Below are 12,224 nucleotides of genomic sequence, written 5' to 3' on the forward strand. Positions count from 1 at the left end.
GTACAAGCATTGATGACTTCCACCCGCAAGCCTCTAGGTTAACAAGCACAAGAAAGAAGAGGGGTCGAGCAGCTATAGGCGCTGCGAGGTGGTGCCCATGCAGACGCTAGACCTGGGTCGACATGTACCTACTAGCTCGCGGCCAGCATTCCCAGCACAAGGTACCTCGGGACAAGGTGCTAACCTGGTCGTCTTCCTTTTTCTCTAACAGCGATGGATGGCTTTTGCAGTCTATATTAGCACCTAACGTAAGATGGCCACCTTGATGATTGAATTCTGCAGGTAGAGCACTACCAAGGGATGTGCCTGGTGCTCTGCAGCCCGCCTGCATAATCCGTGACAATGGCGAGTCTGACTTGGTAGAGAGAGACCCATCCTGCTTCATTAGTACCTACCTCTTGGGCTCGATCTCACTTGGACAACCCTGCGCTGGTTGGGTGGCGTGCTTGCAAGCCGAGTGTCTTTCACCGTCTTCGTCTCGATTCTCGTCGACAACTCCTTATCGCCCAACTCTCTACTGAGCCAGAGGACAAACACCAACGTGCTCAAAAAGACGAGTACTTGTAATACCAAAGAGCCACTGCCACGGAGGACTAGCTGGTGTTGGATCCCTACTAGCGACCCTAGGAGCAAGTGCCAGGCCCAAGGATTAATTTGAGTGGATAGCCGGACAGGGATGGCGACAGGGACAAGGGATCCTGGCCTGGTCCACTCGCCGCGAGAAGGCTTCCACGCCTCTGTTTGGCCTCAATCTCTGTCCAAGCCCTACAATTCGATCAGGACTGCACGACCCAGGCGCCAGACAACTGCCAGGCTCAGAGCTTTCCCCCCGAATGATCCACGTATCCATACCGGGCGTCTTGGGTACCTGTCGCTGGATGCTGCACTGGCACTGACACATGCACTGGCGATGCCGCAATCTGTCTGTGGTGACAGAATCGTTGATGATAGGGCCGTGAATCGAGGCGTCGACAGGACCTAGCATGGCTTTGCCTGTTGCAACTCTAATACAACGCTAGCTGGGCATGTACACGTCGCTGCTCATAAGCGGCACCGCCCATTCTCCCTCGCTCTTGGCGGCGAGGCTCCATGTCCAAGTCACCTTTTCTGAAATCTCCGTGCGTGGACTGCCTCCGGATCGGCTCCGTCTCTTGTCGTTCGCGGGAATTGATGCTGGCACGGGCTTGTGATGCTTGCTTGCCGAGTGAGGAGTGAGTGCCGAGTCACAAAGACCTGATCAAATGGTCAGGCGGGAGGTGAGCCGCCTTGTCGCCCGTAAGGTTTAGTTCCAAAGTTGAATGCTCTGCTGCCCTGTGTCCCGTGCGGTGCGATGCGGTACCTGGTACATGTACCTTTTGCTTTTGCAGCAAGATGCCGAGTTGCAGGTACCTAGGTACGTACCCCCCAACTGCTAGTGGAATTAGGCTCTCTCCTCTACCCCAAGCCTGGATTTCCATCGATTTTCCCACTGCTGCTCTCTCTTCGCCCTACAATCCCTCTTCTCCCGCCTTGTCACATTCACCTCATCCTCTCCTCCTCTCGTCTTCTCAACCCTGTCGCGGAAGCCATTTCGTTTTTGTCTTCTCGCAGAGGCTCTGTTCTATTCTCTCTCCACTCTTTTCCTTTCGATTCTCTCTTCACTTTCGAGGTTCCGCCTTGGATTCGCGCTATCCGCCGCTCTCGTGTCTTTGCCGGCCATCCACTGCCGCTCACAACAATTTCTGCTGGCAGCCCTTCATATCCCTCTTCTGCTGCTTACCCGCCGACTCTGCCCTTTCACAACGTCGACGACACATCGATACCCTCCATTCGGCGCACCCCATCGACGCTGGCTCAGAATTCCATCGCCGACAACCTCCATCAAGCTCTGTGCATCGCATTTGAGTTGAGCCTTGTTGTTTACCACCACGCCGCATCACAACAACACAACCCGATACGTTAGCGCCTGGAACCCAGGACTCATCACACACGCCGCGCCCCCCAGGTCACGCCCACCTCTGATATTGAGCGCATGTGCGACTTGAGCGTCTGTCCCGAACGCGGCCCAAGTCTTTGCGAGGGTGCATTCCCTACGGGGATCATTATAGGCAGCCTTGGAGGCTACTGAGGCGCCTTGCAGCGTATTCTTGACGGCTACCTGCTTTTTGGCCTAGGAGACGTCCATCTGCTCGTCCGCCCGCCCGCCTTATCCCACCAACCACCGCATCTGCTCCCCGAACAACCACGATCCAAAGAAAACATCGACTCGTCGAATCTCTTTCGGTTCAACCCCCATCGCGATATTCGGCCTCTGTTCGACTTGTCGGGTAGCAATTAGAGCTTTCGAGTCAGCTTGGAGCGTGTCTGGCGCAAATTCAAGCGGCCATGGCTGCCAACATGCAGCACATGGCTGGGGGAGGCCCGATGATTCCTCAACAGATGCGAAAGCCAACACCTGGCCAGTTACAGCAGATTGTTTATCAGAATATCCAACAAAACACACCACCAATGAACGGCATGACGTGGCAGTCGAATTTTTCTGCCAACGAGCGAATGGGCAAAGCATTAGACTTGTATGTACTCTGACCCTTGTTCTGCTGGTGCAGAAATTGCTGAGAAAAGCTAAACTGAACTAACTTTTGAACCAAGAATTTCTAATATCTCTCTGGCGATGGGCGGCCTCGACTACAACCAAGCAACTAATTTTGGTTGCCAATTCGAGCGAGAGGTGTTTCACAAATCACCGACTAAAGTGCGTACCAATCACCGTACCTTTCTTCCTCAGCCCAACAAAGAAGAGAAAAGCAAAAAGAGAGCCCCTTTGAATTAACACAAGCCATTTAGGAAGCATACGATCAAGCCATGCAGAATAAAACCATGGACTTTTTCAAGAAGCGACAGGCAAACGAGCCCACCCTTCAGAATACCATCAATGCCAACGCCCAAGCACAAGCCCATGCTCATGCTCAAGCCCAGGCCCAGGCCCAGGCCCAAGCTCAAGCTCAAGCTCAGGCGTTGATGTTGCAGGCTCAGATGGGACGTGGTGCTGGGCAGACTCCTCAGCAGGGGTTTCAACATATGCAACACCCCATGCAAGCAGCCCAGATGCCCCAACAGCAGCCTCAGCAGCCTCAACAACCACTGTTTCAGCAACAACAAATCGCCATGGGCATGGCAAATCAGGCAGGCCGCGGTATTGGACCAAATCAACAGGCCATGGGCATGCCAGGTGCTCCTAATAGGCCTGCACTCTCAGTCGAGATGGCGAGACTGGGACCCGCTGATAGGACCAAGGTGAACGACCTTGCAACTAAGATGATGAACCAAGCTACGGAACAGCAAAGAGCCGCCACACGATTGCATCTGCAATCAAGGCTTAGCGCTCAGCAGCTTGCTGAATTCCATGCTCAGGCGAAGGACCCTCTTCTTTGGTGGTACCAGCATCAGGCCTTTCAAGCTCTCAAGCAGTCTTCCCTGAACAGCCGATTTCAGCAAGGTGGCCCTGCCAACCAAACCAACCCTCAGGCCGCCATGATGCAGCAGCAGCATAGCCAGCAATCCCTCCAACAGCAGAGACAGAATATGATGAGCGCTGATCCACAGTCCATCTCAGCTCACGATTTTACACAGTTTACTCCCAACATGGAGAGCATCAAGGATCAGCAAATGACCGGCCTAATGGCCCAACAGGCTGGCCAAGTAGTCGTACCAGCAAGCAATGGCGCTGGAAGAAACGCCACCCCTCAGCCTGGAAACCAGAATATTCCCAATCAGCAGGTACAGAACCAGACACCTCGCCCTGGCCAGCAGCAGCAGCAGCAACCACAACAGGCCAAGCTCAACCAGGCTGCTCAGCAGTCCCAGGCTTTGCAAGCACAGGCACAAATGAAGTTGCAGAACCAGCAGCAAATGGCAGGAGGCATGGCTACATCGCAGAGCCCAGGCATGAACACCTTGAACACTCCGGTAACAAGGCCTGGTGGCATCAATCCCATGGCGCCACAGGGCATGGGACAAGCCGGCATCCAGTTTGGTGACCAGCGATTTCATCAGGGAATCCAAAGGCCCAACAATGCCGCATTTAATGCCATGCTTGCCAACATGACCCCAGAACAGAGGCAAGCCATCAATGGCCTTCCTCAGGAGAAGCTCACCGAGGTTCTGCGTCGGTGGCAGAGCCAGCGTCAGGAGCAGATGCGGGCAGCGAATGGAAACCCGATGGTGCAGGCACAGATGGCCAACCGACCTCAGAACCAGTTTGGTCAGATGGGACCCGGCATGGGCCCTGGCCCTCAGATGTCGCAAGCGAATGCCGCTGGTGTAGGCAACCAGCAACAACCAATGCAGATGGGGCGTATGGCACCGCCTCAAGGTCCCCAGCTTGCGCTCCTGATGGACTCGATGGATTTGCCACCCAATGTCGTGAACCAGCTTCCTGGCTTGCCTGTGGAAGTTAAGAAATGGAGAGATTTGAAGGCATGGATCACCCAAAACAACAACAGCATTCAACCACAAAATCGCAACCAACTGCTAGTTATCCAGCAGAGGCAATTTCAGATGCTTATGCAGAGGCGGGCTGGCAATCTGCCCCAGCAACCCGGACAGGGTCTCAACATAAATGCAGGCATGCCCATGCAAATGGCTGCTAACCAACAACCAACAATGCAGCAACCAATGGGCAATATACCGCCACAACTGCTTCAGGTATCAGCTCAGGAGATAATGCATATTCGCAGTCAGAAGCCTGGGTTGGTCAATGTTCCCGACGAGCAACTCCGGAATATGCTTCTCCAGATGAAGAGGTCTAGCTGGCAACAGCAGCAGCAGCAGCAGCAGCTAAGAGCCCAGCAGGCTCAGGCGGCACAAGTCCAGGCCAACCAGCAGCAACCTGCTCCCAATCACATGGCTGTGCCTCAAGCCCCTATGCAGCTTCAACAGCCTCCTCAACCTAATCTCACTCCCCAGTCTCAGGCGCAGGTAATGCCAAATGCCATGAGTCAGACTGCCTCAATGCAAGCTAGCAACCAGAAGCAACAGCCAAATACAAACCAGAATCAGGCGCGCAACAACCAGCCTCAGCCTCCGAAGAATCTGAAGCGCCCCAACCCAGACGACAGTGCTGATACTGCCACCTCAAAGGCTCCTACGCCCGTCACGCGACCGGCAGCAGCACCGTCACAACCAGCCCAACAACCAATTCAGAGGATGGGACCAAAGTTCACGAACTTTACACCACTTACGGCTGCGCAGGAAGCGTCCTTGACTCCCGAACAGAAGGCCAGGTATGATCAGATCTTGAAGAATCACGGCAAGGTGGCAGCGGCAGCCACAGCTGCCAGCGGCGATTCCCTCAATCGCCTCAAGCTTATCGGGCAAGAAGAGCAAAGACAGTTTAGTCAAGAACAGATGGTGGATATTCCAATGGGTCCTGAAGAATATGCGGAAACTGCGCAGAAACTGAAGCGAATCGTCTCAGACATGAGCAAAGTTGGACGAGGGCTAAGCAAATGGTACGCCATCACTCAAGATGATGCACGTGCCAAGATGTTCTTTAGAACTGTAAGTCGATTAACGAAAATGCTGTTACCTTGGGTAGATGCTAACTTTAGATTACAGCGACTGCGTATTATCAAGCAACACGTAGATGGCGAACAGATGGAGGCAATGAAGGACGTCTTTAGTATTCGCTCATCCGATCTGGACCAGGCCCGCGCTATGCTTGAGAGTATGGCCAAGGACTTGGCGGCCAGTGTAATAGGTCGGCATATGATGAAGCCCGGTGCGCAAGCGCCGGGCCAGCAGCAGGGCCCATCACAGGTGAAGCAATTATCTCTACAGCAGCAACAGCAGCAGGCTCAGCAGCAGGCCCAACTTCAAGCCCAACAGCAGGCTCAACAGCAGAACCAGCAGAAGAACCAGCCAGGGCACCCCGCTCCCCTGAACGCTGCCAACCTGGAGAAGAATGCGCAGGCGTTGAAGTTGAATCAGCAGAAACAAGCCAACAAAGCAGGTCAGGTGCCCCCTGCACCGACCACAACCCAACCGCCTTTCCCATTCGGGGCAACTTCACCTCATGGTAATCCAAGTTACATGAGCAAGCCGAAAGATCTCAACCTGCAGCTACCACCCGCCCGCAAGAAGCAAAAGATTGCCAGTGGACAGCATTCTGGTCCGCCATCTCAGGGAGCTACACCCTCGCCACAGATTGCAAAAACTGTCTCTCCTGACATCCGCCGCCCTCAAGGCACTCCGAAGCCCGTTATCCTCTGCACTGAGCCCGACTGTGACATGTCATATGTCGGCTTCCCCAACGAGCAAGCACTCCAGCACCACATCGACGAAGAGCATACTAAGCCCAAGGAGGATCCGGTCAAATTTTTGCAGGAGAACCTCGCTCTGGCATTAGGTCTGGAAATTGATGGCAGCGTCAAAAAGGAGCAGAAGCCTGTGGATGGCGCCCAAGCCATGAGTGCGTCCACGTCAAAACAAGGCCACGGTTCCGGAAATTTTGCCGGCACGCCCATGTCCCAGGATGGCACAGGCATGAAGAGGTCGGTCAGCTCAATGAGCAAAGATGCCAAAGCCGGCATCAAGTCGGATACGGCCACAAAGCATGGTGACGGCAAACAGGCCGGTGACGCTACAATGGTGGATCCATGGGCCAGCTCGACCATTGACCCTCAGACGTTACTCCAGAATTTGGGTTTTGAAAATGGACTACCGACCATTGCCAATGAGGCCAAGATACTCAAGTTGCTCACGCCGAAGGGTACTCCAGACTCGGGCAAGGACGTTGCAAGTGAGCCTAACAGTGATATTTCCGAAGGTGCTGCCCTTGATATTTCAATGTTTTGGCACAGCCTGGACAAAGACTATATTTCAGACTTCCACGCTGCCAACCATGACGGAAGTTTACCTGATGAAGCCCTGGCTCTTCTCCAGCCAGTTTTGTTGAATAGACGACCGGGTGTTCCAGACTGGGACTCTATGCAGACCGATTTTACAAAGCCGTTTGAGTTTGATCTGAGCCACTACTCGATGGACTGTTGAGAACGACCAGTTTTTTGTCTTTTGTTTTTATCCTTTTTTGCCCCTTCCCTTAGCGAAAGCGATTTGAACTTGGAGAACAACCATACGCATACGTATACTGTTGCGGAAAAAAAAAGCAAAGAGGCAAAGGAATTTTTTTTTTATATACCATTTTATCGTTTCGTCCACCTGTTCCCTTTTATGTCTCTCTATTTCGGATTTTGTTTCTTTGGAGCCCAGGACCCAGGATATATACCCAGCGTTATGATATGACTGATATCGCAGTGGTTTGTTTATTGGACAACAGGCGAAGAGGGGGGGAGGGGGACAATTCAAAAAAGGAAAAAAGAAAAAGAAAAAAAATTGGAGCAAAGAGGGCGCAACTGGCGTTGGGGCAAGGCGGCAATGGATGCTATTGAGCGGGAACACGCGTGATTTTAGAGGCCATTTTCTCTTTCTTTCGCCACGGCCGTTGTCTTTTTACATTCTTGCTTTTTATCGTGACGAGATGGGGAGGAGTTTGCGAGTACCGGTGGATAATATAGCGGCTTACATGACGAATACGAGTCTAATTCGGAACAATGGAGAACTATACGAGGATTTGTGTTTTTGTTTTTCGGCCGTTGATGTCTTGCAATGTTGTATATGTAGAACAGACTGGTCCATCTCCATGACATGATCAGGATGGCAGCTGAGGAAAATGCTATTGATTCCACCCAAGTTCAGCAGCTAGCCGCCGTGTAGTTTGATCTGACGTCCTTTTAAACTGTTTCCCACAGAGAGCTAGAGTTGTGGTCCGGTTACGTAAGGATCGCACATCTCTGTGGTGTTTTGCATGTGACCGGATCCGATGCCGATGCTTGGGGGATCAGATCAATGGAGCCAGCCTTGTGCATGCTTAGGTTGTTGGTGTGTGTGGTTTCTCCTAGCGCCGAGACGTCAAGAGCTTTCCTTCCCCACAGCCTGCTAGGTACCTTCCGTCTCGTGGTCGAGGTAGCGCTAATCCGGATAGGGAATGGAGGGGAGATCCGACGACACGGTTCGTTGACGGGAAGGAAAGACGCGGCGACTGAGAGGGGGCTAGACTTGATGCGGTAAAGACGGGTGAAAATAATATGGGGAGCTCTCTACCGGACTGGACAGATAAAAAGGCCAGCCCAAAAAAAAAAATAAATAAATAAATAAAATTGAAAAATGAAAAAAGGAAAAGAAAGAAAGAGTACAAAGGTACCCGTTCCTCGTTCCTGTGCTGCGCGGCGGCTTTGGCACGGCAGGTGGGGCTTCAGGGTGCGGTCGCGCCTGGACAAGCCGCGTGCGTGAGGAACGAGGTCGGGTCTCGTTCATTCTAAGCCGAGCCGGAGGACATGGTTGAGCTCTGGGTTTATTTACTTTTGTTTTTTTTCTTCTTCTTTCGGCGTGCCTGCCATATCCTCGTCATTTCGCTCCTCTGTGTCGCGCTGCCCTTGTTCTTTTTTTGTTTTCCCTATTGTGTGGTACTAGGTAATTACGGGCTATCCTCATTCTCTAATTGAGTTTGCATTGGCTTTGGTCTATTGTTTCGTCCCGTCTCCAAAACAGCACAATCGTCAGTGGCCCTCGATTGATCACTCGGCATTCAGCGGGCTTTCGCGCAGTTTTGGTGTTTTGGACACGCCAATTGCATTGTCTGCTACTTACCCAGGAGGACAATCATATACCAAGCGCATCAATCAATATCCTGGTCCCTGTCCGTGCCGATTCGTTTGTGCATAATCGCACACGCGATCTTGCGCTGCCGCTAACACGACACCCCACCAAGTCCTTCTGCACAGATAACTTCGTGGGCGCGACGGTTCTTCCTATCTGGCCGCGCTCTGGGTTTAGTTTTCAGACATATTTTCCTTTCCTCTAGACTTGTTGCTCCTTGGGAACGCAATGGAAGCTAGCTCATCGCCCATGAAACGACGCGCCGTGCTCGGCTCCAAGGACGCGAACGCGGCGTTGACAACACCAATCGCAAGCAAAACGATGATGATGGGATCGCCAATGCTACTGACGCCGTCAGCTCTGCTAGTGAGCAGCCCGCTGATTGGGAGTGAGTCTTCAAAGGGAAAGAAGCGAACGGCTGAGAAAGACGGCGGGGAAGTGGTGGATGAGAGTCCAGAGCCAAAGAAGACGTGTGTTGATGGGGTGAGTAATCTCCCCTTTGCTTTATTTTATTTTGTCCATGTCTTCTTGCAAACCCGCCATTCTCTTATAATCATATGCCGCGTAATAATATGAATAACAAAGCACTTGATCCGCGCGGTTGGTTTGGCACTGTCGCTAACGGAGAGATGCATGTAGGCTACGCGATCAAGGTCACCCAGTCTTGAGACGAGCTCCCTGTTCGATAGCTCGGCCGGAGATGCTTCCTGGACTACGACAACAGAACCAGATATCATGGCAGCCACAACAGCAGCAACTTTACTGGCTGGAACAAGGCCTCGAGCTTTGACTAGGGAACAAGCCAGAGAGGTAAGCTCTCCGCCCTTTTCTCCTCATAGCTCTTGTACAGCAAGAAAGATAACTAACAAGCCTGGCCGTCATTCAGAAAGCAGAAATCCTCCGTCTACGACTCGGTCTCGCGGGGTACAAGCTGCGCACTGGCCAAACCTCCGTTCCCCTCTCCGAACTCCAGCGCAAACCTCTCCCCCCCTCGAACACGACCACGACGCGCAGACGAGCAAATACAATTGCCCATGCGGCACGGACGAAGACACACTCTAGGGTCCGAAGCGTGGACTCAATCCCACATGTGCCGGCGCTATCGCAGGAATCATCAGTGTCGTCGGTTGGATCAGACGCAGTGACTATTGCTGCCTCTCAGGAGAGCGTCGTTGTGGAAACAAGAGGAAACACGCCCGACCACGTCGATGGGCAGGAAGCTGGGAACGAAAAAGACAAGGCTGTTCTGCTTGCAATCAGTGAAGTAGATTCTCCTTCCAGAGTCTTCATGTCAAGTCCAGCACCGGCACCGGTATCATCACTAAGGAGCACTTGCACAGAGGAAGTGGATAAAATATAAGGCACAGTGATTTTTTAATTACATCTTTCCTATTTTGGGGGGGGGGGGGGGGTTCCAATCTTGGGATAAGGAAATGAATTTTGGGATCCATCTTAATGTCATGGCATACTGTATTGTTATAATTGCTAGACACGCAACTCTTTGAATGATGATGATAACGAGGATGTCAGCACGGCAGTTTATACAGAGCAGAGAGTGAGTGAACAGTGATCATGTACGTTGAGTTAAAGCGGCTTTCCATCTTTTGATGAGCTGTTTGTTTTATATATAGGTAGTCTCTGTCCATGTCCATGCAAGGGCGCATTGTAAGTCACCATTAAAAGCATAGTGTTTTTTTTGGAGATTTTTCAGTCATTGTTCGTGTTTCCCGTCCATTCCCTTCCCATCAACGCCTGAAACTGACTACTACTACTACATGAATGCCATATGCCTTTCTGCTAACTTTAATTCACAAAACACCCCAAACCAGCCATTTAGTCAACCAGGATCTTGGGCTCAATCTCGCCGTAGCTTCCAAAGAACTGGCTGAACAGCTTGACAGCGTTGCCAATGTCCGCCGTGCCGCCCGTCTCGCGGATGCTGTGCATGCTGAGCTGGGGGTTGCCCAGGTCGAGCGTGCGCATGCCCAGCTTGGCGGCCAGGCCAGGGCCGATGGTGCTGCCGCAGGGCGAGTCGTTGCGGACGACGAAGAGCTGCAGCGGGACGCCGGCCTTGCGGGCGCACTCCTGGAGCAGCACGATGCCGGGCGAGTTGGTGGCGTAGCGCTGGTTGGCGTTGATCTTGATGACGGTGCCGCCGTTGATGGCGGGCTGGTGCGACGACTCGTACTTGCCGGCGTAGTTGGGGTGGACGGCGTGCGCCATGTCGGCGGAGACGAGGAACGAGCGGGTGAGAGTCTGTTCATAGGCTGTGGCCTCCTCGGCCTCGTGCTGGACGTGCTCATAGCTTCCATCGCTGGCGGCGTCGCGGTTGCCGGGCAGGACGGACAGGCGGCGCAGGACGGACGGCAGCAAGTTGGAGTGGGCGCCCTGGGCGGACTGGGAGCCAATCTCCTCGTGGTCGAAGCAGACGGTCAGGCGGATGGTTGAATCGGCCTCGAGAGCGTCGGCGGTGCTGACGGAGGCGATGAGGCCCTCGACGGAGCAGTACGTCATGCCCAGGTTGTCGAGGCGCGGCGAGAAGACGAACTCGTCGTTGATGCCACCAATGACCGACTTTTGCGTGTCGTAGAGCACCAGCTCAAAGTCGACAATGGAGGCGACATCAACGCCGGCCTCGTTGGCAACAACGTCCAGCACGGCCGGGTGGTGGCGCACCGTCATCTTCTCCAACGGCTTAAAGTCCTCGTCCTCCTCCATGGCCTCGTCCTTGGGCTCCTCGGGCTTGGCCTTGTTCAGCTCGGCGGCGGCAAGGCCCGCAATGGGGAACAGCTCGATCTCGTTGTTGGGCTCAAAGTTTGCCTGTCTGTGCAGGTGGATGGCGAGCGTGGGGATGCGCAGCAGCGGCTTGTCCACCTTGACCAGCTTCTGGACGACGCTGTCGCCCTCGCGCACCATGACGCGGCCGGCAAGGCTCAGGTCGCGGTCGAACCACGAGTGCCAAATGCCGCCGCCGTACGTCTCGACGCCGACCTGCAGGTACCCGACGTTGCTCTTCTTGGAGACGGGCTTGACGCGCAGGCAGGGCGAGTCGGTGTGGGCGCCGACAATGGCCACGGGGTTTCCGGGCCGCCACTTGCGGCCGATGGCAAAGGCCACGATGGACGAGCCGTTGCGGGTGAGGTAGTATTTGCCGCCGGGCCGGAGCGTCGATGCCCAAGAGTCGCGCTCGCGGATCAGGGTGAAGCCGGCCTTTTCGAAGCGGGCGGAGGCGGACTTGACGGCATGGTAGGCTGGATTGAGGGGGTGGGATTTGTTAGTCTGGATGGACACGTTTTTTGATTGAATCTGGGAGCAGCAGGAGATGGGAGATGTAGCGTACGAGTGGGAGAAGAGTTGACAAAGTCGACAAAGTCGAGAGCAGCTTGAGGAGGGGCCATGATGAAGGCAGTAGTCGAAAACGGTGATATTCTTCTGGTTCTAGCTGAGCCTGTAAATGCCAAAGACTGGATTGCTATCCTCGACCGTCTCGCTGTCGACGAGAAGATCATGCAGATTGCGACGAGAAATGG

At 53.7% G+C, this 12,224-nt stretch overlaps 3 protein-coding genes across 3 annotated transcripts; 2 read left to right on the forward strand and 1 right to left on the reverse strand.

Annotated features, from left to right (window-relative positions):
* Positions 1 to 2,376: 2,376 nt before the first annotated feature.
* Positions 2,377 to 7,029, forward strand: TRIVIDRAFT_196418 (uncharacterized protein; the record flags this gene model as incomplete). The annotated part of the gene is made up of 6 exons (XM_014094314.1): positions 2,377 to 2,552; positions 2,629 to 2,731; positions 2,824 to 2,955; positions 3,007 to 5,538; positions 5,596 to 5,730; positions 5,827 to 7,029. The coding sequence occupies 6 exons, from the start codon at positions 2,377 to 2,379 to the stop codon at positions 7,027 to 7,029; spliced, it is 4,281 nt and encodes a 1,426-aa protein (XP_013949789.1).
* A 1,893-nt stretch (positions 7,030 to 8,922) lies between these two features.
* TRIVIDRAFT_211146 (uncharacterized protein) lies at positions 8,923 to 10,925 on the forward strand (the record flags this gene model as incomplete). The annotated part of the gene is made up of 6 exons (XM_014094315.1): positions 8,923 to 9,177; positions 9,334 to 9,504; positions 9,581 to 9,958; positions 10,184 to 10,249; positions 10,330 to 10,359; positions 10,406 to 10,925. The coding sequence occupies 6 exons, from the start codon at positions 8,923 to 8,925 to the stop codon at positions 10,448 to 10,450; spliced, it is 945 nt and encodes a 314-aa protein (XP_013949790.1).
* TRIVIDRAFT_82549 (uncharacterized protein) lies at positions 10,252 to 12,092 on the reverse strand (the record flags this gene model as incomplete). Its single annotated transcript, XM_014094316.1, has 2 exons — positions 10,252 to 11,945; positions 12,035 to 12,092. The coding sequence occupies 2 exons, from the start codon at positions 12,090 to 12,092 to the stop codon at positions 10,528 to 10,530; spliced, it is 1,476 nt and encodes a 491-aa protein (XP_013949791.1).
* Positions 12,093 to 12,224: the final 132 nt, after the last annotated feature.

Source organism: Trichoderma virens, assembly GCF_000170995.1.
Source record: "Trichoderma virens Gv29-8 chromosome Unknown TRIVIscaffold_92, whole genome shotgun sequence".
Lineage (NCBI taxonomy): Eukaryota > Fungi > Ascomycota > Sordariomycetes > Hypocreales > Hypocreaceae > Trichoderma > Trichoderma virens.